The sequence below is a fragment of the Cyprinodon tularosa genome, unplaced genomic scaffold (genome assembly GCF_016077235.1).
Source record: "Cyprinodon tularosa strain WSP-4 unplaced genomic scaffold, ASM1607723v1 ctg218, whole genome shotgun sequence".
Taxonomy (NCBI): domain Eukaryota; kingdom Metazoa; phylum Chordata; class Actinopteri; order Cyprinodontiformes; family Cyprinodontidae; genus Cyprinodon; species Cyprinodon tularosa.
This window is the reverse complement of record NW_024038814.1, coordinates 142101-168646: the sequence shown is the minus strand read 5'-3', so window position 1 is coordinate 168646 and position 26546 is coordinate 142101. Positions and strand designations below refer to the sequence as shown.

The following is a 26546-nucleotide window of genomic DNA, read 5'->3' as shown; positions in this document are numbered from 1 at the left end:
TTTGTATTCAAGCAATGTTTTCAAGAACTGAATCTATTAATGGGAAATGAATGGCCTGTCTTTTAAGGTGCTAACTTCAATTGGTCAGTGTTATTTGGAGTGAAAGGTTTTGTAGCTGTATTAATAAATGGATTAGATTGGATTGAATGTATTATTCTTTTTTTTCTGAGTTAGGGTGACTAGAGTTACTAAAAAGGACTATTAATGCAGACTGGGGCAAGACAAATAAATTCAAATTATATTGAAAAGCCTCTCCTCTTGCAGTATGTGTGCTTCGCTGCACCCAGCGTGACTTCATCTGTCCCCTAGTGGGTGTGTTTGGTTGCTCACCTCTGTTTTTCTTCCAACAAACCCTCACTCCTAATAAAACCTTCCTGAGGTCTTTGCGGTCGTTTCCTTAAGGTTATTAACATGTCAGTCGATGAATTCATTCCTCTGCATGTCTGTTTGTCTCATTGTCAGCACATCTTTTATTGTAGTGCTTGGAAACCTTTTTGCTTGGAGTCAAAATAAATTTTGAATTTAGTTAATACATCTTGGGATTTAGGAGGAGTCCCTCAGGGAGTTCTCATCTATGGAGGAACTAAACAGCAAATAAACTGTTTTCATGCTTCTTTATTGAAAGTGATTCTTTGTTTTTTATAGGGTATGCATATTTGTTTCAGTTTCTGGGGGTGAATATTTTGTTGTTTTTATGGCTTCAGTTATTGCGGATGAATTTTCATGAGCTTTGCTCTGCAGCTTCTGAATCAAAATTTATTAAATATCTTGGAGGGTCGGTTAGCGGTCATATTCAATCCCCCTAGTCAAACTTATAGAACTTACTTTGTGCAAACAAATGCTATTTGTTTCCTCTGAGGCTTAGTTTAAATTGCGGAGGCCTGATGAAAGTCTGGTGAGTGAGCTGGAGACATAACACAAGAACATTGGAAATCTGACTTATCTTTCACCTTTACCGTCTTTATATGCATTGTCACTACCTGATCCGTCCCGGAAGCACGATCCGTTCTGCGCATCCAGATATACATCCGGGTCGCCCTCGATTTTACTTAGTTAAAAAGACCTAAATGATGTTTTTCCCCCCCAAAAATATTAAGTGTACTAAAATATAATGTGTTAAAGGTTAATAATGTATTTCCTGAGAAAATAAAGACCTTAAAGTCTTTTCTGTTTTATCAGTCGTCTCTGCCCGATCTGCACCAGAGATGAGTTCCTTCATTACTTCCGGTTTCTAACATTTTCAGCTTTGGATTTAAACATAAATCTATTCTTTTTGAGTTTTTTGTTTTCGTTTCATTTTAAACTTATGGTATATATCACATAATATTAAAAAAGAAACAACTAAAATGCAGGTAAACATGGTTTAATCATATTTTGTCGGACTGCTCTGAGCTTGTCAGATGGTGACGTCAGAGAAGCAGTTCAACGAAGAAAAAGTAAAAAGCTTCAAAATTGTCTCACAAAAGTCATAAAACATTTTTAAAGACGTGTATTAGCATTCTTTGGTGAATTAAGGAGAGAAAAAAGTAATTTTAGTCCCATAATTACATTCTTTAATGAACACCCGGATGTATATCTGTTCACGCATGTGCAGGACGGATCGGACAGTGACATGCATTTTCATTTCCTTTCTGCAGCCATAATAAGGTAAGGCACAACAGCTTTTCAACGTGTTGCTAATCCAGACCATCTGATCAAGGATTTCAATTTAACCTGAGCTTAAACCGGGCCTAAGGTGATCTATTTAATGAGCTTAACTGTAACATCTCACCATGCTTCAGTGAAGCCTGATTAGTCATTATTTACTGAGAGGTGGATAGTTTGCATGGGTTCTTGCAAGTGGATTTAGTTTTTACTCCATTTTTCTGTAGTTTTTTTTTTTTTTTTTTTTTTACTTTTTTTCTATGTGCTTAATTGTTATAAAGGCAAGGAATGAAGAAATCAATGAAAACCTGTTGTTTCATATAATGAAATGACTGACTACTCGATTTAAAAGTCTGTGTCCCTCTTGCCTAAAGTCACTTGAAGCCCTCTAACCAGGTTGCGGCCCAGTGTTTGTTTTTCGGATTCGACACGCATCCTGTAGAATCTCTTTTTTCTCTCAGCCTCTCCGTTTTACTGATGCTACTCTGTTGTGACAGGTTTCACAGAGCTTTCTCTCTCAGCCTCCCGCTCTGTCCGTTTCTCTCCATGTCTCTGTTTGCCTCCCTCTGTCGCTGTTGTCACTCCATTTTGACATCGCCATGTTGGCTTTGCTCCCGATCTCCTTCTGTCTCTGAGTTTCTGTAGGTTTTTTTTTTCCTTTTCATCTCTTCTTTTCTTTTTCTTGATGCGTCTGAAGCTGTGTGTGAGCCAGCGTATCTGTAGCCAGCATCATTCCCTTCTCCTCCTGATGTTTATTTATTCCCATCAGAGGCACGCTGGAAGGGAGAAAGCTGTACATCTCCACACAGCAGGGGATGAACATCATGTACCTGTGAACATGGGACTTCTGCTGTTTCTGTCACAGCTCGTCTTCTTGCCCTCTGTAGTTTTCGGCAGATCTTCGTCAAATATTAATGAGTAGCAGTAGTTGGAGAAACTCTCCCAACTATAGGAAGCTGCTTTTCAGAAGTAAGTTTGCAGAAGTTTATCAGAATGCTTTTGGCTTATTAGAGCAATCCTGCTGTAGAAACCAGATGGCTTGAGTCTAAAATGGATTACAAAGAAAACATCCTCCAGGGAACATTTTCAGCATTTTCTGAAAACTGAATCTATCTTCTTGTTCATGAAAAAAAGACAAATCCGTCCACAACTTTTGTTGCTTCTAAGTCAGGAAGAAAAAAAGCTTTTTTTTTTTTTATATTCCTGAACAAAGTTTTACTTGGTGGCAAATTGAGAATTTGGCTGCTAAGGTCAGTGCTGTTTACACAGTGCTCTATTTCCTCATTCGTTCCTCTTTAGTTGTAAGGATGTCTGTTTGGAAGGGTGCTCTGTTACTCAGAAGTTGCTGAAGATGTTTCCTTGCATTAAACCAACATAGATGTCAGTAACAATTGTCAGGTATAAAGGCGGTAAGCTGAAATACTTAAAAGACACTAAATCATGTATCATAAGTGTAACATTGAAAAAAAGATGATGTTTATTTAGAAGAAATATTAAGAAGAAGTTTAGCATAGCTAGAACGTTACAAGAACCTACAGGTAACGTTATCTGAATTGAAAGTTATTTTCCAAAAATACATGCAAACTAGCCTTAAAGTAGCAAGAAACTAACCTGTAAATCACAAAGGATCATGATGAAGGAAAGTTTGTTGTAATTCTTAGAACATGACCTATATGAGCAAGGGCAGTAGCTCTCATGCTTGGGTAAAGTAAACTGTACATATCAGGGAAATTCAATTCAATTTACTTTATTTATATAGCTCCAATTCACAACACATGTCATCTCAAGGCACTTTACAGTTCACCAGATCATACATTCAAATTGATTCAAAGTTTTCTATCTAAGAAAAACCAGTTGATTGCATCGACTCATTGACTCAGATGCAATCCCTCACACTAAGCATGCTTGTAGCGACAGTGGAGAGGAAAAACTCCCTTTTAACAGGAAGAAACCTCCAGGAGAACCAGACTCAGTGTGAGCAGCCATCTGCCGAGGCCGACTGGGATTCAAGTAGACAGAAGCAGAGATACAAAAAGCAGCTGTAAAAGGCGGCCCCGTCCAGGAAAAAAACAGTCAGGCAGACAAGCTCTGAGCCAGCTCCCATGTCAGAGGATGAAGAGAGCACATCCACCCAGTCACAGTCAGAGAAACAGGACTATACTGGAAAACAGGCCGATCTTGAACATCTATAAACAAAGGTGTTGATGGTAGGATGGCGTCACAGCCAAAAAGGAAAAGACAAGGCAAAGCTACTATGAGAAAAAGCAGAGAGAGCATAACGTTAGATTCTGCAGAATGGGATAATAGAGATAGAATGAAGCCAAATGATGAAATAGGGGTCCCTATGTCCTCCAGAAGTCTAAGCCTATAGCAGCATAACTATAGAGATAGCTCAGGATAACCTGAGCCACTCTAACTATAAGCTCCATCAAAACGGAAAGTTTTTAAACCTACCCTTAAAAGTAGACAGGGTGTCTGCCTCCCAGATTAAAACTGGTAGTTGGTTCCACAGGAGAGGAGCCTGATAACTGAAAGATCTGAAAGAAGCTGTTAGTTGCAGAAATAAGGGTGAGGGAAATTATCTGCTCCATAAAAATACAGGAAGATGTCCTGTAACTTTCCAGAAAGTCATTGCAAGTTCTCAGAAAGTTATTGCTAAATTCCTAAAGATGATGATTTAACTTAAGAAATTAACCTGTAGTTTAGGAAATTATAAAAAGTACAGAAGGAAAAAAAATCCTAGAGTTAACCTGCGTAGGTTTGATTGGTCTGCCTAACATAATCCTGCAATGTTTTTAAACCAGAGAAGGATGTTAAAGTATTTTGACTTACTTTTTCCTCTCTCTAAGTTTAGCCTGATTATAAAAATCCAATATTTCCTCCCACTGACGCTCTAGGATCAAATGGGTCTTTCTACAAGTTAAGATCCAAACTTTTTTCCAGCTCAGATAATCCTTATGAGACCTGAAAATGTAAATTGAGCTCTACCTGCTGTATAAATCCTGGACCAAATTAGAGTTTATTGTAACAAGTGCAATATCCTTTGCCCTGGTTGTCATCTACAGAAGCCCATAGAGGCCAGGTCTTCCCGCTTCTGGCCGGATGAGGATGGAAAGTATGAATCATGACTGTTAATTGTGGGTTGACTAATGCAATTAACAGGCAGTGAGACAGGGAGTGATCTTTATGAGCCACTGTAGCTACACCATTGTTAGACCTCATAAAGAAATCAAAGAGGACACACAATGGAGCAGGAAGGTTCATACACACCCTGTGTTAAGCTAGGAAAATTGACCAACTATAGAAATGTAGTATTTGGTAAAATCAAATATGTTTGCATGGATTCTTATCTCAGGATTCAGAATGAAAATCAGTGCATCTCACATTTTTGTTTCTTGACTTCTTAACATTTATTAAGTGTAAAGCTGGGAGCATTTCAAATGAAAAGTGAAATGTTCTCAGGAAATGTAGAAAAATTCCCACAGTTACGTTTTATCAAACCCATTCTGATGAGACATTGGAGACCATTGTGCCTATTTACAATTCAGCTAGATGTGTTCGAACCCTGGGAGGAGCCACAGAGTGTGGAAAGCATTCAACTCAGAGAGCTTCCCATAGAGAGATTCAGGCCAAGAACCTTCTTGCTTTGAGGTAGCAGTTCAAGCCAAATATCTGGCTCTAAAGGACTAGTCTTGCCTTTGGGTTGTCCTGTGTAGAATTATGAGGTTTTGAAGGATAACCCGCTCATTTGAATAAGAACCAGATCCTTGGCTTACAGTGTGCTTTTCTTCTAACTTTGGTCAATAAAAACACATTTTTTTAAATTCCACAATGTCTCCTTATTTGTTTTGATGCTTCCTCCAAAAAAGTAAACTTTATGTCTCCAACACGTGCTCTGTTCTGTTCGCGTTTAACCACAGAGGGATGTTCCTGTCGAGCTCATCTTGAAGTCCTAACAATCTACGGCGTACCAATCCTTCATGTTGCTGTGAGTCACAAATCAGAGAAACAGCTCTCTGTGCTTAATGTCTGTTACCACTGCCTCTCTGATCATCAGGGAGAGGAGGAGGAGGAGGAGTGCAGGGGAGGAAGGAGTGAGTCATGTTAGTTAGACCTTAATAAAAACAAGCGCCATGGTCTGCAACCTGGCTCACGACGACAATGAGTGTTCTGGTGTTGAACGAAAAGGTGCCGGGTCACTTTGTCACTGTGGAAACCGAGTTCATGTCTGGCCAAGGCTCTTTGCCTTCAATGCATGTCATCTTCAGAGGACTGCAGCAACTGAACAATGTGTGTGTGTGTGTGTGTGTGTGTGTAAAGATATACCTCTAACAGATCATTTATAAACCGACTTGAGTCCAGTTTGAACTTGTGAGTTAAGCAGAGAATCATTATTTAGTGTCAGCATTCCTTTCCTGAACTGCTGCTGCAGGTGTTTCATCTCTGAAACGTTTCCTCCTGACCTAAACTTTGGAGCTCAGTTAGATTCTGTATACTTTTAACATCTGTGACTTGTACCTTTGAGTCTCTGCAGTCTTTTTTTTTCCAGAACTTTTAACTGGACTGGATTACTACTGTTCAATCTGAAAACAGACTGAGAGAAAAGACAATTAGAAGAAATATATTGATACAATTACTTACTTTGGTGCTCAGACCTCGGCGGGAAACATAGCACTTAATTTTGATTGATATGCATGAATAGGAGCAAAGAATAGGGCTTTCCCCCCCAGGCCTGAAACTAGTGGTGGAGTGGAGATAGATGAAGTCGGTCAGTCTGTAGACTGCTGGTTAGCGAGTCGGTATGCTGAGCTTTATGGAGAGATCCAGTGGACTGATCTGATACTAGAGCTTCACTCAGGGACCTGGAAGGTAGAAGTCCAGTTGCATAACACAGGTTGAGAGAACCTGTCTATGATGAACAAGCATGAAGCGACAGTGGAGAGGAAAAACTCCCTGTTGGGAACAAACCTCTGGCAGAACCAGTCTCAACATGGCGGTCTTCTGCCGGACCGGTTTAAATGAAATGTGGAACGCAGTAAGAGTCCAGGAGGAATGAAACTCTGATGAAGTTTTAGCTACAATGGTGGAGGAGGGGCCGGAGATGGGCTGAAACGGTGTCATCTGAATAAAGTCACACATCGCATCCGCCGCCTGCGCACTAGGTAGCAGACGGGTTGCGGAACGAAGGCCTTTTAAGATGAACTTTGGATGCTGATTGGCTTTCGTGGAGGTGGGGTTCAAAGGTGATTAGCTGTGTCGTAGGTGGATGAAGGCGAGTAATCAGTTTATTCAGTTGAACTTCCGCCTATGCTCCATATAACAGATAATAACTAATAATTCTTCATATATTCAGCTCGGGATCAGCTCCACTGAAAGCATTACTTATGAAAACCCCAGTTCAAAGTACATTTTCTCACTGTTAAACCTGCTTTAAGTTTTGATTTGCAGAGAATTTGTTTCAAAAATGCAGTAATCCGTCAAATCAAAGAGATTTCCTCTGAAACTGAAAAAAAGTTCCTGACTCACAAAAATGTCCAAAACTTGATTTTCTTTTTTTTTTTCTTTTTTTTGAAGAGTAAATGTTAAAATGTACTTGCAGACTCACACTTACGTACTCACGGAACAGAATGCCAACTGAGCTGACTTTAAATCACTAAGGGATGTATAAATTCTGCTGCGTTGGCGCTGCTTTGGCATTTATACGTCTACCACGGTGAGTTTGTGTGTGGGGGCATATTTCAGGAAAGGGTTCTACTGAGACATAATCATCCCAATGTTTATTAAAGCTTATTGAAATGACTTCACTTTTGATTTCATTAGAGATTTGAAATTGCAGCACAGCCATGCATGAAATCAGGATATTTCGGTTTTATGTGGAATTTAATTTAATTTAAAAAGCTGGCAGAAACATTCCAGTCACATCAATTAGGTTTGTTTCAGTCCACTGCTATGATAGGAACCAGTTTACATTGTGAAGAACACACAATTGTAACCTCTTTATACAACTTTCAGCTCAGATTAAAAAGAGCAAACTAAAACTAATGTGAAATAAAACAAAAATTTGTTGCAATAAATCAGAGAAACTGAAGATAAGGAGGTTCAAAGTTTTTTTTAGTGTAGGGGAGCTTTCAGAAAGTTTTTAAAGGCCTGACCAGATGAGGTCCACAGACTGAAAACAGCGCTACAAGTGGAAACCAGAAGCCAGTAAATCATTTCTGCTGTTTTATTTTGCAGGTGTGATATAAAAAGGAGTGAGCAGTGGGGTTTGAGGTAGTTTTAAATATTCTTTTGCTCTAGACATTTGAATAAAATGGTTAAACTACCTCACTAGTAGCAGTAAAGCCTTACAGACATGTTGCAACATATTACCTTATAAAAAAAAAGACAAAAAGCCCCGAATCTGGACCAGAACATTCTGTTCTTTAGCAGTCAAACAGTCCAAACTGACTGAAGTAAACTTGCTCTGAAGTGTGTTTATTTGAGACTTTAAAAAAAAGCAAGACAACGTAATTAAACAAAGTTTTACTTTAGGTATGTGATGGTGAAGGCTTTAATGAAGCATTGTAAGGAGCAGGGGTTTAAATCACTTCTGCATTCATGTATAACACATAAGCGATTATGGTGTGTTGTGTATCATATGGAAGCTCTTGGGGCGTTGGGTTAATATCTAGCGATGGGGTGAAGCTGGTCTTCGCTGCCAAAGCACAGCTGTACAGCAGCCCCAATGCAATCCTCGGTGACAGACTGGCCTTTCCTACCACTATTACACACACGTACGTTCACACGGCAACACACGAAACAAACGCACACTCGCTTTCTCATGCCAAGACAATGGCCTGTTAATCCTCGCCTCTGATTGGATGACTGCAGATTACCCAGAGGGCACCAGCTGTCAGGGAGAGGCGAGGCCCAGTTTCCTCAGAGTCAACACACACACAGACAGCTCAGTGGTCAAGGGAGGGTGATTGAAAAAAAAATGGATAGAATAGAAAAAAAAGCGTAGAGCAACAAATGGCTTAACTGTTAACTTCTATATTTAATTGGATTTTTAATCTTGTCATCAGACTCTCTCGACCAAATGAGGCATTCAGCCGCTGTCTACAGATCATGTCTGTCTCTGCTGTCATCAGCCTGTAGAAACAGCAATTCACAGCAATGGCAGTTTGATGCAAACTGGATTCATAGACAGATTCAGCCTGAGCATGTGACTGAATCTGCAAATGACAAACATGCTGCTTTATTTTAGTCTCTACTGTCACAGACTCCTTCTGTCCTGAACTTCATCATCTCAGTTACCTCTTACAATACTAAACGAACTGAGCAAACAGAGACGTTTCAATTCTGCTCCGGAAGGAGCCACAGAGGGCTGAGCCACACTAAGGCGGCCCAGGAGAGGATAGAGAAGGGAAGTGGAGCCCGGACCGACTCACTGCTGGATGGTGATAAAACCAGAACCTTCTAAATACTCCAATCAAGGGAAAAGGGATGGAGAGCAAACAAAATACATGGGATGAAAGGGAGATGGGGAGAATGAAATGAGAAATAATAAACCAGAAATAAACCAGAGACAATAAATGATGAAAGTGTGAGACACTGACTTTCTGTTGAGCTGGACTGAGAGGTTCTGCTTTGTCTTACATTCCTTTTGCTTGCAGCCATCTTTACGTAATCAAAACATGTATTGGTTTATTTAAACATCCATTTAAAGCTTCCTCCACAGCTGCAGCTAGCTGATATAAAATCAATTTGTCCTTTGATAGCTTTACTTCAGAAAACCCTTTATTTACGATAATTTCTGTGATGAAAGCAAAAGGCAAAGATTGATCAAAGTTGGAGAAAAATTATTAGAATCTCTTTAAACTCCCTCTAATCTACAGATTAGGAGGATTAGAAGAACTACAAATCAGTAGAGATCTATATTAGCTGTAACATAGTAAAAGTTCAACATTATTGGATTATAGTTGTACGTTTTTGTCTTTATAGTTGTGAAGAAGGAGACTAGTGCCTCATGAAATATGTTTTTTTCCTGCTTGTTGTCTTAACCTTTCTTTGTGGACCTTTCCTGACCCGCCTGTGTGTGTCTGTGTGTTTTCAGGCACGACAGAGCGGGTGTGTCTGATTCAGGGGACGGTGGAGGCCCTGAACGGTGTGCATGACTTTATCGCTGAGAAGGTGAGGGAGATGCCTCAGAGCACCCAGAAGACAGAACCAGTCAGCATCCTGCAGCCTCAGACCACCGTCAACCCGGACCGCGTCAAACAGGTCCGTCTGTTCTGTTTGTCTGTGTTTGTGGCAACAGGGGAAGATTTTTTTAAGGGGACGTCTGATACTTATGCTTTTTTCCTCATTATAAGGGATCAAATAAATGTGTTTCATACATTTTGTTAAACCAAATAACAGAAGAAGAGATAAAGTTCTGATTATTATGATAAAGTCTGTAGAATCACATTTCTATTGGATTCTGCACAATAATTTGCAGAATACAGTGAAATTATATAATTTTGCACTTAAAAACAAGCTTAATGTACTTTTATTATTGAAGGAGGCTTTTGAATTTACCAACAGACAAAAACAAGAAGCAAAAAATATAAAGAAAACTGGATTTCTAGCCCTTGTCTCATACGGTTTAGTAGGTTTTAAGCATCCCTGTTGAGATGAACAGCTTTTAATTTGAGGATTATATTCTCACAGTTTTACGAGGAGCTTTTAGGAGCCCTCTTAAATGTTTTACAATAAACCCTAAGAGGCAACACAGGAACAGTGACGTAGGTGTTTGCTCCATGTGACTGTGGCTTAAAAAAAAAAAAAAGGAAAAACCTTCTGTCATTGGAACACTTAATGAGGAACAAATTCGGAGGAAATTCCATGATTGCAAGCAGACTTGTAAGGATATAAATGAGGGAAAGATGATGAAATGAATAATGACATGTGAAAGAAGGAGAAAGATGAGACAGAGAGGAAAAAAGGATGTCGACTGAGAGGAGGAAGATGAGATTCATTCAGACAGGATGTTGTGTTGGAGGTGCGAACATGTAAACTGGACGTGTCGCATGAACTCCACACAAAAGGGACACAGGCCAGGCCAGAAACCTGAACATCCTGCAGGAAATGGTTCCACTCCAGAGGAAGTGTTTGGGTTGCTCTCCAACACACAAAGCAGCGCATGAAATGTTTTAGTTAGTTGATGTCTGAATGTTAAAGTTGAGTGCGCTTCATATTTATGCAGCTTTATGAAATAAAGAAGCATGTATCTGGAAATATATACAAAGATTATAAATATTGACTTGGTTTTAGTGACAATCAACGTTTTTTCCTTTAATTTCACCGTGTTTTTTTCAATACATTTAATTCAGGGAGAAATAAATCTCACATTTTCGATTCTTTCCTTAAAGCTGTTTGGAAAATCTAGAAATTCCCCATCAAACCACTAAAGCTCAGTTTACAATTTGAGTTTTTGTCTTTAAGATTACAAAGGTGAGAATGAAAAGATTTATTTTCCATATCTTATGTAATTAGAAAGACATTTCAAATCTTTTAAATCTGGTATTTCTGACCAGTGGGTGAACTGAGTACTTAAGGATTTACAGTCATAATTATATTTCATCATATTTATTTGGTTGCCTTTATAACCAATCAGGTGGAATTTAGCTGTAAAAGGATTTATTATGGGCTGCAGGATGGTGCAGCTGTAAGCGCTTTTGCAAAAAGAGGGTCAAGCTGCATGAGTTGGTTTCTGTAGTTCCAGCTTCTGGCATCCAAACCCTGACCGTTAGCTTGGCGCTCTAACTTCCTTGGGGTGTCTGTGAGCATTCCTAGCTGTATTACCTGTGGTGGTCTGGTGATCAGTTCTGAGCTTAACCCTCCTCTCTTCCATTAACCTCTGGACCGCAGTCATGCTCCAGACCTGACAAGGATACAGTGGGGTATAGATAGAAGGTGCTTCGTGTTGTTTAACAATGTTTTCTTATTTAATTTAGGTTCTACTGAACTCTGAATATTAAATGTCAATCAGTAGAATTAGATATCTGGAAGATTATTCCAGAAAAAAAAAATCTCAGCTTCTTAGAAATTTGGTATTGATAACTCCCCTCTTGTCTTTTAGAGTTTAAATTCCCTTTTAATTCAAAGTCTTTAGGTGTCTCAAACTCAAACATGAAGATTGAGCAGATTAGAATAGGAAGTGGACTCAGTTAAGCCTTAAAAAAAAAAAAAAAAAAGCAATAGAAATCACAGCTTTCACAGCTCTTTTTTTTCATTTTTCTACTGAGGTTCTGATGATTTCTTCTTAATGGCAGCTCCAAGTCTTCAAGTTTGGAAAGCTGGAAAGCCTCCTTTCCATCAGCCTCATCTGCAACCCCATCTGCAGACTCAGGACTTCCAACAAAAAATGACTTTAGACCTAAATCTGTCTGCGGTGTGAAAGAAAAAAAAAACGTTACTGTATCATTCTTGTCATTTTCACAACAAAATGATCCACTTTGGTTAAATCAAAGCTATCTTTATTTCTTTATTGAAATATATTTAAAAATAATAATTACAGCCTGCGTTTGTCAAGTTGTTTTTTAAACTTAAACTGAAAAATAAAAAATAAAACAACGAATAGAATAGAATAAACAGTGTTACATCTGGAAGAAATAATAACATTTTAATTGCAATTGTTCACCACCATTTCACTGTCAAACTACTAACATGGCAGCTGCCATAGAAGCAACACTGTAGCTTGGTTTATTTCTTATCTCTCTTTCTCCAAACATGTGCACCTTTATGTAATCTGCTGTGTGACCTGCATTCATACAATATACACTTTAGTGTCCTGCATGTGCAGCATAGGATGCAATGACGTTACAATAGCGAGCATGCTCTGTGTTTATGGAAGTAAACATGGATGGTAGCGCTGGAGCCCATCTTGGGATGTTTCATCACTTTTCCAACCAGAGCTTTTAGATTAAAAAGCAACCTTTTCAAGAAGATTAAAAAAAGACTGCTGTCCACATCACCGTCCGCCATGGTTGTTGATGCTCTTCTGTCTTCCGCTTAGCAGGACCCAGAAGTGTGACCTTTGTGACGTCCAGGTTAGATGAATGGCTATTTAAAACTAGGAAAGCACTCAGAGAGCGCTTCTCCTTTCTCCTGACATATTGTGACTTCCACCTTAAGTAAATACCTGTATTCACAGAATCTTCCTGGAATTCACAGAATTCCTGGATCCAGATCATCACCAACATTTAATAGGTTGGTAATTGGACTGAGGTCCACCTTTTGAAAAATCAGATCTGTGTTGTTTAGACTGCCATAAAAAGATAAGGTATCAGTCAAAAAAAGGCAAATAAAAACCGATTTGGGTCTCTTCATGCTGCCTTAAGGGCTGGTTATACTCCCTCAGCAGTGTGTCGCAGTGAGCTTGTCGCAGATATGAGGCAGATTTTTTAATTTATGCCCAATTTTGAAGCGTAGTCTGCGCTATGTTATTACACGCCACAACGCATGAGGGATAATAACGAAGTAGCTGTGGGTCTACATAGGTGGTAAGGAAGGGAAAAAATGCAAGGGTCAAGTTTGTGCGATAAGAGAGGGACATGAGGGTGAAAAAGAGCGGGGATCCAGGTGGAAAAAGGGTCCCAGCGTTCTCGCACAGCTCGTTCTTCTCAATGCATTTTCCACAATGGCGGTCATACAAACAAAACAAGCTGGTAAAGTACCAAACAGGAAATACGCATAGAGTAGAGCGTAGATTTGACCAATCAGAGGCCTCCTGTCTGCGGTTACCTACAATTTTGAAGAGGTGCACCTGAGTGTCTGCAGAAGGGAGACCTGGTTTCTGAGTATAAATCAGTCTTTAGTGAGGCCATTGATCATAATACTGGACTGTGAAAATGATTTACATCATTCTCTCTAAAAAAAATTGCTGACATTGATTATTTACGTTTGGGATTGTTTCACGCTACTCGACTGAACAAAGCATTCAATTGTTGAAAGAAAGCTGAAGCCAAAATCCTAACACTGTGGAGGCCTAAATAATTAGGCGGAAAAGTGAGTCAATATCAATAGAGGTAAAACACAGAGTTTCTGCATGCTGATCTCTCTGCTGAGCTGCAGATTTGACATCCTGAAGCCCTTTATTTCCCCCCATGTACCTAATTTCTAGATATTGAGATCATACATGGAGCAGAAAAAAATCTGCCATTCCTCTGCAGAAACTCACATAAAGATTATACCAAGAGAAAGTGGGTTTTTCAAACGATTCAAAGGTTATTCTTTTTAAAAAGACATTAATAAAGGTTTTGCTGTATAGGGATTCAACCACATAAATGCAGTCAACAAAATAAGAAATCATATTTTCTGCATAAAATGTAAACATTTTTATTAAGGAAACCTTTTATCCTCCCAGCATTGATCCAATCACCACTTCTCTGGGTTCTGATCTCTGACTGCTGAGTTTTTAACAAGCTGCAAAAATCTCTGCAGTTAATGCCTTGAAGACTAAAGAGCACAGTAGTTTCTGACTGGGTCTACTAAATTCAGTTTTCATGTCAGGCATTGATTCATCGTGTCTTTTATTGGAGAAAAACTATTACTACATTTACATAGTCAGAGATGATGAAAGTTAAAGTTGCCTGCATTTGCTGGTTGTACTTCGAAGCTCGAGAGCTTATTAAATCACCTCATTCATGTCGAGAAGAGCATAATAACCGGAGAGACATTAAGTGTGTGCACAGCTGAGCGTAATTACTGCGACATTTGGTGAGTTTAATTCTGACGTCAAGGGGAAGGCCTGGCACATAGCTGGAGGTCATGACGGAGGCCAGGCCTCTCCACGGGTCATTCCTGCGCTTCCAAACCACAACGCTGCTTCCTGTTTCTAAGCAACCGCTGATGATTACAGGAGATGTCTCGTTTGAGCATAAAAATATTGCAGTACACGATTTGCAGGGTGTTTGCACAGGTTACACAAATGAGACACGATGTGTTAATTAAGCGTGCTTTAGTGCTGGTGGGTGGATTTCGTTACCATTAGTCCGACCTGTAGTACACTGCATCCTGCGTTCAAGGTGAATTATTATAAAGTCCTTTTTTTTTCTTCTTTCTTTTTAGCGGAATATGTAAACAGTATTTTCATGTTGCATATAAACCCTGAGTGTTGGAGCCTGAGGACGACTGGCAGCTGAGTAATCCGGTTCTGGATGATTTGAGAAGCCGCAGGGAGACAGGCAGGCTAATAGCTGCTGATATTTAGACTCTTATAATAGAGGGCGAATCCCCCTGTTGCTCTTTAGGCTATTTATACCATGTCAGAGAGGCAACTAAATGGGTTTGTGCAGCATCTGATGACACAGATGCTCACAGAGAAAGAAACACCCCCACACCAAAATAACTCTTAAACGCTGCCGGACGCCGAGGTTTTCCAAGATCGCTGGACCAGAAGTACCTCAAACCTTAAAATAAATGAGGAAAAAAAAGTCTGAAACATGGAGGAATGCAGAGATTTTACTGCTTTATTAAAGTTGTGCTGAATTAAAAGCAGAGCATGGATGAGTACCCTCACAGCACTTTTCTTCTCAGACTTATCATACTGAGCCAGACTTCTTTTTAAAGCCCTGCTGACAACACAGCTTCTGTTTGATCTGATGAATGGATCTCAGAAGCAAACGTTTATGTTGATACTCATGCCCCGGTTCGACATCTGCGCCTCTGACAGATGAATGTGAGCACGCTGCGGCCTTAACCGCTGATTGTCTACTGTTACAGTTGTGGATAAAATGTCGTCTTCCCGTTCCTTGTTGCGCAGAGCGCGGCTGTTGTGGCATGTGGTGCAGGAAGCTCTGGTGAACTCACAGGACTGTCAGAGGGGGGCAAAAACTGGAGCAGAGAAACAAAAGATAAGAGAAGACTGTGTGTGTTGAGGAAAAGGGGGAGCAATAGGTAGGGAGTAAAAGCAGAAAGCGTTGGAGACGATGACATCAAGATAGATGGGTAGAGGACAAGCAGAGGCGGAAAGCGGAGGAGAGTGGGTGGCTGAAAGCTTAACGCCGAGCTGAACTCTTGTTAGCCGACAGCTGCAGAGTGACGGCGGGCTTCAGTGGAAGAAGCAGCTGCTGATAGGAAGAAAAACAGAGCAGCAACGACACCAACAGACGACACGCCACGCTTCAAGGCCACGTAACAGGACAGGAGAGGATTTATGAGCTGCAGAAATTCCTTTGGTGGCTGCGAAGAGGTCGGGGATGAAATGATGCGGAGAAGAATTTATGGAAAGATAGTTTTACTTTATTGTTTAAAGTTTGCACCAAACTATATTTCTATTAATCTCTATCTGTTACTTGCTAAATATGTAGACTAAATTCAAAGAATTTAAATGCTCAAAGAACTCATGTTGTAAATAAATAATTTAGATTTTAGGAATCCCCTTTAAATTCTTTCTGCTCATTACATTGTGGGTAGATTTTTTTTATAAGTTTGTGTCATGCAGTTCCAAAATTTATTTATTTTTTTTTCAATATGGAGGGAAGCAGGGGAAGGAACAAAAACTGAAAATACTAGAAGGGAAGGAAATCTAAATTAGAAATCTAAAAAACCCATAAATAACAGCGTTCCCACATTATGTCATTTCCTACCGACATGTAACTCCTGGAAACAAGACATTAGAAACAACAGAATCTTAACTGTTTTACTTTATTCTCAAATAAATAAAACACGAACATGCTGAACTTTTGTGTATGGTTAGAGTTGATTGTTTAATAATTGATTTAGGCTATTAAATCCTAATTTCACTCATTGAGGTCCTGATCCTCCTTTGAACCACGATCAGGATCTGACCAAACCAGGATTATTATGTCTTTAGAACATGGCTGTATAGGTTCACATATCGAACTCACATTATTACATATATTTGCAAAAAAAAGGTAAATATTAATAAATATTCAATACATTTACCCAAACAACTAAAAACTAGAAACACAAAGATGTTGCCAAGGATTGTGCAAAGGTGCTGCAAGCAGAAACGCACAGCACACATGAAAAATGCTATGAGCAAAAAATTATAGCAACACACTAAACTAATGCAAAGGAAAAACACTGCAGAAGAGTAAAATCACAATTACAGAAAATAGAGAGCAGAGGAGTGTAAAAATGTTGCAAATACACATAAATGATGTTATAAGACAAAACACATGGGAGAGAACTCTTAGTAAAGACATAAACTGGATGCTCAGAGAGATTAAATGCCTAAAAAAGACTTACAGGAAAACATACCTTTCTTTTTTCCCTCTAATTGTGCTCTGGGACGGTTTCCATCTCATACCTTTGCTAAGGGTCTGGTCCATTATGAATTGATGAATCTCCTCCAGGTGGTCTGAACAACTTCAGTTATGCAAAACTAGTTTGCTGCTGTTCTTAACTTCCAGCTGTTTTTAATACTGGCAGCATTTTTCCTTTGCATTTGTTTTGGTGTTAGTCTGCTTTTTTGTTTGCAGACCTTTATGTATTTTCTGCATGTTGATGTATTTGCTGTACATTAGCATCCAACAACATTTGGATTGATGATTTTTTTATTATTTATTTATTTTTTTAAGTTATAGAGGAAGATTTCCTTTTTCCGGGTGTATTATCAAAATAATCCTGGTGATATGTTCTGTGATATGTGCTCGTCTGACATAGTGGAAAAATTATCCCTATGCTCAGCATAGGGCTACCCTATGCATAGGGCTAATTGTTCAAATAAGGCTCCATAAAGTAAGGTCAAGTAGAAAAATACACATACGTTTGGACCTTTTTGGGAGGAAAACTGCAGCCAGGAGCTTTGGACATTTTCCAAAACCGTACGGTTTTAATGCACTCCTGAGGGCTACCCTATGCTCAGCATAGGGTAGCCCTATGCTGAGCATAGGGTAGCCCCATGCTCAGCATAGCATTGCTACCCTATGCTCAGCATAGGGTAGCAAAATGTATCCATCAAACCTGATTATATTTTCAGGCTGCTGCTTTTGACCGTTTCAGAATATCAGTGGATTTTTATTAGGACATTTCTTCCAAGACATTTTACTGCCAGTTGGAGCTGGAGCTGACCACCAATCAAATACTCCAAAAGTTAGTCAGTGTGGGTGGGATTTTTGCTCCAGGACGGACATGAACTGTGATCTAAAACTTAAGAGTTTACAACAAACACACAGCATAGTGTTTGGAAGGCAACCATCATGTAAAAGAAAACAAACAGTAGAATCATGGTGGGAAATGATGATTATACTAAAGTCCTACACAATTTTTGTTATTCTCAATTACAAAGTATTTATTTTAAGCACCAATTGTTTATGACTGGATTAAGATGACTCGTTTTATCCAAACCTTGCAAGTTCTGTCCATTGAACAAATCTTTAACATCACTGATTGTTGCATAAAGGTTAGAGACGTCCGCAGGCCCAGTATGATCTGGTCACATGGAAGCAGCAGCGGCTGAGTGAGTAAAACACTGTTGCTCCAGGCTTGAGGTTCGAAAAGCAACCTGGGATCAGCTGAAATCAGCCTGGGAGTTCGATATTATGTGATTCAGGGGATATTTTTTAGCCTCTAGAGTCTTTTGTTCAGACTGAAAGCTTTGTGTAACTTTAATGGCTGCCCATTTGCTTATATCCAGCCACTTCCTGTGGCCGTTTCCTGTAACCTTTCACCTCCTGCGTGGACACCCATTTCCTGCTTCCTGTTATTGTTGCCCTACACAGGAAGTTTGACATTTTGGAACAACAGAGTAGGGCTCATTTTCGAGAGAATTATCATTCAGAGAACACTAAACATTGCTGATTAAAATGTTCCTTTAATCCAACTGAAGAAACAGGGCTGAATCAGATGAAAGCAGGCCGAGTCGACAGATGTGATCTGGGAGTTTTAGTCTTACATACTCACAACTCCTCCTTTTAAACATGATGCCGGAGACCAAACCACATTTAGAAACTGATGAATGAGGTAAAGATGGCCACATAGTACTATCCATTTTATACTGCAGAAGTCAGTATGTTTACATTTAAAGAACTGATATAAGTAGACACACATGGAAACATGGTCACCTGTGCTTTCAGTTGTCTTTGCTGAGTCATAAAGTAAGGATACGGTTTTGCTTTCCCGCTGTTTTCCATAACGTTTTATTCATCCCTTTCCTTTCATCGCTCCTAAAATTTACAGCCTTTTCCAAAAATGCTCAGTCAGCGAAACTGCACTCTCTGTCTATCTCTGTGTGCCACTTATCTCAGAGGAAAGAGTTTCTGCATTTCATTATAGCTGCTCCTCTATCTCATATTTCATAGCACTGAGAACACATATGAACCTCAGACAAACTGCAGCAGACTTTTTATGTCATTCTTCCTATTTTTCTCCCTCTTTTGGAAAGGTAATGCAATGATTATGCAGGACAGGTCAGGGAAAAACGAAAGAGGCTCTCTCTGCTTCTATGGGATTTAAGAAGGAAGGCTGTAGCCAGAGGCGGTTTATTGAGCCCAGTTGATGAATTGATCATCGTCTGTCTGAGAACCTCTGTAAATCAGGGGGTTTCTAGAAGTTTGCTGGTTGTAGGGAAGCAGGTAAAAGGTTCAGATGAAAAGACATCAACAAAGATATTAGGGAAACATAGAAGCCTTTCAATCTGAGAAAGATTTTTAAGACTAATTCCACATCTATTAAAGCCAATCATTCTACAAGAAACTTATCATAAGTGGAAAACATGTACGTTAGCTCCACTCCTGATGTCCCAAAGCACTCAGCCACTTTTTAAAGTTTGTATTGCTCTGCCAAACTGTAAAACAATGATGTATTCGGTCACATTATATATAGCACAGCTATAATAAATTGCTGCATGTTTACATCAAACCCACCATCAAGGATGGCAGTGATGATTTATTTGGACTCGCTCTGCAGTCTTCTTCATACCAACATATTCTAAAATCAAACATCTGTTAGACAACTGAAGCTTGGCGTAAACTGGCTCATGAACAGGGCAACGAACCCAAACTCAGCAGAAAATCTAACACAGACTGCCTGTAAAATAAAATAAAATAAACAAAGGTTTAAATGGTCAAATCAAAGTCCAGATGTTGACCTGGTTGAAATGCTGCAGGGAACAACCTCTAGCATCATTATATCCATGTCCAGTTGTAACATTATTGTGCAGATGAACACAATTAGATATGTTAAAACTGATATTAGCTACGTTTACATGGACACAAATAATCGGATTGAAGGCCTGATCAGATCAAAAATGTTTCATGTAAACATGTCAGACTGAAGATTCTAATCCGATTCGGTCCGATCGGAAATAAATTTAATTCCGAAAGAGAGAGGTGGTTTTTGCCGATCGCCATTCTGATTGGCGTCCATGTAAACACCCATTCGGATCTAAAGAGTAAAATAATCTTCACTGCGCATGTGTTCGACGTCAGCGTGACGTTTTTCCCCCTTGTCAACAACAGGAAACCACCGGTCGCTCTCGCTGTGAACAACATGGCGGGAGGAGTCTAGGAACGCCGACTTATACACTCAAGTTCATTTAAAGCTGCAGGAAGCAGGAATTTATCCTCCTCCTCTTCCTCTTTTCTCTCTCCACAGCCCACTCGCTCTCCCACGCCGGTTCAATCGCTCATTCTCTACATTTTCTCTCGGACATTTCGCTGCCAAGCGCTTTTTTCCTCCTCTCTCCTTTTTTCTTTCCGCTCGCTCCGAGCGCATTGTTTGTCAGGCCTCCGAAAAACCAGACGCAGACAGAACTGCCAAGTTTGGCAGGAGGTTCTGCGCATGCTTAAAAGATTTAATCTGATCCAACGCTTGGTACATGTATACACACGTCATGATCGGATCATTTCATTTAGTGTCCATGTAAACGGAGATTTTGAATTTCCGATCAACCAAGGTTTGGATCGGATCGGGGAAATTTTGCGCATGTAAATGTAGCTAATGATGATACAGAATCTAAAAAGCCATCACATTCTGAAGGATGACCTCTAATGTTTGGACAGGAGAGATTATCGGAAGGATGTAACCATGATAGGAGAACTAATGATCGAACACAGACGCATCTGCTTCTTTTTTATTATCTGTGAATATTGTTGCGCTTCTGTGTTTACCCCTTTGCTTTTATAGACATCAGACAGTAACTTTAATCACAGCAGGTGTCAGACTTTCTAATTAGTTTAGTGAGGTTCTCTGTTTGATGCGTACCTTTCCATGGATTTCTATAAAAAACATTTTCTTTTTCTACCTCATGCAATGAAGTCTCCTGCAAACTTTGTTTACTTGCCCTCAAGCAAGTGAACTGAGAATCACTATTGGAAGCTCTTTTAATTACGCAGACATGAAGACAAACCGAAATGATGGAGTTTTTATGTTACGGTTTTTAGTTGCTAGAAGTCTACTTATTAAACAAGGTCAGCAGATTTAAAATTAATGGTCCTACATCCCTTCCTTATTTAATGCCCAAACCCCCATGTAGAGTTTAAAAGCCTAAAAATAATCCTTCTTTTCTTGCTTTCCAGGACAGATCACAGTCATCTGCCGTACAGGCATTCCTTTCCTCCTACGGTCTAAATCATCTAAAGATCTGGCTCTTCTCTGATGCTTTCTTTTCTTCGGCTAATGCCACAACTTTTCTAAAGGGTTTGGGGAGTCAATCCTTGCAGAAATTAGTCCTAGCCTTGATAGAACCAACTCCTGTCTATATTTGACGTTAACATGGATTGTTATTCTGATGGATGAACCAGTGATTTTTTTTTCCTTTTTGTTCCCACAGAATTTTGATCTTTTTTTTTTTTTGTTCTTGGTTTTTTTAAAAGTTTGTGTCACTATGCACAGTATCAAGGTTTTTATCATCTGACCCATAGCATCACAGATCCTCTACCATGCTTAACATGAGGTGCTATTTCAAATCCCCTATTTATATTTGACAAGAACAAACATTTCTAATTACTGTATATAATTTCATAGAATCTGCATTTTTACCATATCTTATTATATCCAGGTTTGCATTTATCATTACCTTTTAAGAAAATCAAAGTATCATAAAAAAAAGAATTTTATTACCAATTAAGTGCAGACATTTGAAGTAATTTGAGAGCTTTTAAGAAGCAAGTTTGGTGGAATATTTGCATTTGGTCATTTCAGTTCTCCAAAATGTCAACAAAACTTGTATTCCTGACTTTTGGGAACTTTTTAAATCTATTTTTGCTCCTTTTACCTAAGATTTAAACAAGTTGCATAAATTGATAACGTATCTCAGGCTGTGTCCGATCGTCTGCTCTATTGTCTGTCCCTCAATCACTATATAGAGCAGGGACTACATAGTGGATTTTATAGTGAACTCAGTTAACTGACCGTTCAGACAGATGATCACTACTTTTCTTTCCCCATTGGTCACGTGACTCCGCCTCTCCGCACGGTGCCTGCTCCATCTTCGTTATTTGTCGCCACTCTTGCCTAGCGACCGCTGTCACAACAAATCCCATGCTGCTTTTCAAGGAGAGATCCCCTCGCAGGCATTCTGGGATAGATCTGCTCGTCTAGTGACCATAGATGATCACAATTTTTCAAGGTGCATTGTTGGAAATTTTAAAGTACACTGCTTTTTATCCACTAGACCAGTGGTCTTCAACGTTTTACAGGCCAACGACCCCCAAACTGATAGAAAGATGGAGCGGGGACCCCCTAATTATATATCTATAGTCACTCTATTACAGATGGAGTCATTTAATGAAAGAAAATGGCGTTACCACTATATAGTGCCCTATATAGTGATTAGGGCGGACATTGAGACACAACCTCAGACTTATGTACCCCACAAGGGACAAATAGAGATTATAAAACACACAGACACAAATATATTTATATAATTTATATATATAGTGTGGGTGAATGTGTCTTTCATCATGATTCAATGTTGATCTGTCCCAGTCAGTCATTGTAGCCTGTCTCCTCTGTCATCTTTTTATTTTTAGTTCTGTTTTGGGGGCTGGGGGTTTTCTGTCCTCCTGGATGATGGAAAATGAAGGACACCTCAGGGAAGAGAGGGGAGACAGAGGGTGAGCAAGGTGGACAAGAAGTGGGGAGAGAGAGAGGCGACTAAGCCTGTGGATCAGTGGGAGGCAGATTAAGCTAAAGTCCCCTGCTTAAGACTTCAAAGTTCAACCTCCTAGAGCTTCAACAGTTGTTCTGCTGCCCTCCAGTCGTTCTCTGCGCTCATGTTGTTGTGTGCAGAGATAACAGACAACATGCAGACATTGTTTACTTAGCTATCACTGTGCCCTGCATAGGTTTGTCCAAAAGTACAAATAAAGCCAGAGATTCATGTTCAGTATGTCTGCCTCGCCCCCGGGCCGTGTGTTTGTGTTAGCATCCAGAGCTGTATGACCTGGACGGAACGCAACATAAAGCTGGGATGAGAATACGGATCAACATGACAGATCTAAAAATGACTAATCCACAATCTATCATGGAGGAGGTTACCAATATCAGGTTTAGAGTGAGCTGTAGTGATCTATTTCTGAAAGTGGTTTTAAATGGCTTTGGAAGCAGATCATAATTTTTAGTTCCAAGGAGGAAACACGTCCATTAATGCGCTGTTTGATGCAGAGTTATTGCCATTCTAATTAAAGTCCAATAAAAATACTTTTTTATCGTTTATTGTTGCCACACAACCTCCCACTGAAAATATAAGAAAACAAATAAACATTTAATTTGATTATGTTTGTTCAGTGGGGGCAAATTAAATCTCCCATTAAGGCAGCATTGCTTGTAAGAATAGAATAGAACAAAATAGAATAGAATAGTACAAAGTAATGAAATGTAGTTTGCATGTATCCAGAAGTGCTTTACAGTATATAAATATTTATTTACATGTGCACAAAGACTATGTATGTATTATATGTGTTACAAACTCACCATGAAACATTTAATGGCTCCCCTTTGTTTTTTAAAAGGACAACTGTTCTACTGATCCTGTAACATTTCATAATGTCGGAGGACCAGATTTCTAGGTCATCTCTAATGCGTTCTTCACATACATATGATGCATATGACCCATATGTCATATGTATGATGGTAAAATGCTTATGAAGGATCACCTTATATCCAATCTGGATGAATCCATTTGACCATTTTTGACCTTCCTAAACCTCCAGCCAGCTAAATCTGAACCTGTTCCAAGTTTCAAACTCATATCCTTCCTCATTTGCCCTCAACATTGATTTAAACTCATCTGCTAAGCCCACATCCCTGCTGAAGTAAACACTTCCCATATCTTCCCCCTCTGAATGTGTTCCCGACTGGATTCATGCACAGGAGATTGACTCTGAACTATGACCTCAGTCATGCATTCGCCTCAACAGGACGTTCTCATGAGCAGCTGGATGGAAGCCAGAAACACACACCCTGCCCTTTGAAAAAAAGGTTTCGCCGAACATATGTAAAAAAGGAGTGAAAATGCAAAGAACAACAAAAAAAGACAGTTAAGAATCATCCCTGTAGGAAAGAGGCCAACTTTTATTGCTGGAATCCATTATTGCAGGTTGAGGCAACAGTGTCAGCTAAATATAATGCCCTTCATGCTGGGAACATGTTGTGTGCGTTAGGTTGATGTCTGAGATAATAAAATCAGGGGAAAAAAAATTAACTACTGCTAATGCGCTGGAAAATTATAGCTATAAATGTTTACAAGATGCCACATGAGGAAGACACTCTGAGATTTCTAAAAGCTGGAATGCTAATGGCTTATAGAAATGTGAAAAGCTTGACAAAGAGGAGTCAAAACTGGAATATAAAAAGACTGCAAGAAGAGGAGACAGAAGCCGGAGTGGAGGTGAAAGGAGAGGTTCATTAGCAGAGAATCAGTTGGATGTAGAAACGGTAGATGTGATCATTAGCACCGAGAGGGATTCAGACACGCCACTGTTTATCCTCCCACCTGTACACCAACAGGTGAAAGGATGTGCAGAGGATGAAAGGGTTCGTGGATAGAAATCTCTCCCGGCTCTCCCACGGTTTCTCGTTTATTTCATCCCTCATCTTCAATCAGTCCAGACCCTGTTCGTCCTCAAGCAGGAGAAACTGTCTCACTGCTCGCAAACAAACCATATTATGACATTTTACTGCAGGATCACTCTCAAAGATTACATTTGAGGCCAAGAATAATGTTATTAAAATAGAGGTGTTTTCTAAGTGTGTCGTTTTACAGTTAAAGTTGCAAAAACACCCAACAAACTGCTTTCACTTACAGGTCAGCTGTTTGTTTCCTGAATTTTAAATACTTTGCACCTCTCAAAACTGCAGTTACTCTTAAACTTTCTCAGAAAAAAAAAAAAAAAATTGAAATGACTATAAGCCATAGAACAGAAAACAAATTTTTATACCATTGCTTTTAAAAAGGTGGGCTGATGAGCCTTTCATGCTTATCTACATCATCCAGGTGTGCTTAGGAGTATGCAGGCTGCTTTTGCAATAATTTTGACCTAAAAACTGGATTCACTGGAGAAAGCAACACTACTGCTCCTACGATTTCCAGTCTGGCTTTGGAGGAATTGCACGCAATTTGGGAATTTTCAAACCACTAAAAACACATCTTACCAGAAGCGAACAGATCCATTAGCACCAATACAGAAATGTTTTAGACCAATGAAATGCAGGGACCTGTATGACATAAACCAGAAGCGGTATTTTTTAAAGTACAACAAACATGGCTGCGCTGGTTTTAGCTGGAATACCTTATATTTATTTTCTGAAAATGACTAAAAGAACCTGAATATGTGTTTTAGTGGATGGGAAAGATGTTTCCTGCTGACCATATTTTGGCAAGAGTTTGATTTATATGTTAACTCCACTGGTTGGGAAACAAATCAAGAATGTGATACATCACAGCTGCTACTGCTGGTGCGATTGGCTAAAATCTTGACATAGAAGACAGGTACTGCTTGATGATTTACCCAATCAGCTCAAAGACTGTACTGAATGTCCCTCCCTTTTGCAAACACTTTCCACAGGAGCCTTTCCAGATGGATACTGTATAAAAATTTCCTTGCCCCTGGAATATTTCTGAAAATTCATTTATTTTGATAAACATGGCTGAAAACATTTTTCCCATTTATATGAATCTTCATTAAGTTTTGCTGACTTGTTTATCATATGAGGTTGGTCTACTGGTGTGACCAGTAAGTTAAGCAAAACAAATCCTTCTAAAGCCCCTGTCGCATTTTGACAATTTAGCCAAGGCGTCCCAGAATCTTCTAAAACGCTGGCATATGCTGAACTTTGTATGCATTTTTTCAAGTTTGGGCGTATAGATAGACTATTCATGAGTCCTGAGTGTATGTCCAACGACAGCCTAACTTATGCATAAGGAATGACAGCGTAATGCCCATGAAACAAGCCAATGTCCTGAGGTGGGCAGCAATGCCCCCTTTGGAAACAAGGAGAAAAGTTCTTTATAAGTTATGCACAAGTTTCTCATAGGTTTTGGATAAGCTTATGAGTAACTTACACATAACGTATGTCAACGATCACATAACTTACCTGTAACTTATGAGCCACATATGATCATATCCTGGTCATATTTCAATACATTTTGAGCATGAGATCTCTTGACGTACTTGCTGTACGTCGACGTGTGCCAGCGTGATTCAGCATGCTCATAAGTTATACAAAACCGATACATAACTTATCCAACGTATGCCAGCATTTTTGTCAGATTATTCGTATGTCAGGCATAAATCGTCAAGGTGTGACAGGGGCTTAATGCCGCGAGTAGAAGCCACCAGGTGAAGTCCATCCAGCGATCCATTTTCTGACACGCTTAATCCCAAGCAGGATCGCGAGGGGTGCTGGTGCCTATCTCCAGCTGTCTACAGGCGAGAGGCGGGGTACACCCTGGACAGGTCGCCAGTCCA

At 39.5% G+C, this 26546-nt stretch overlaps 1 protein-coding gene across 2 annotated transcripts in view; it reads left to right on the top strand.

Annotated features, from left to right (window-relative positions):
- The window catches only part of nova2 (NOVA alternative splicing regulator 2), an 86798-nt gene that overhangs the window by 48497 nt on the left and 11755 nt on the right, over positions 1-26546 (top strand). For both annotated transcript variants that reach the window (XM_038285959.1, XM_038285960.1), the window contains one exon: positions 9740-9906. In XM_038285959.1, coding sequence (XP_038141887.1) covers positions 9740-9906 — 167 coding nt within the window. The remainder of the gene's footprint in view (positions 1-9739; positions 9907-26546) is intronic.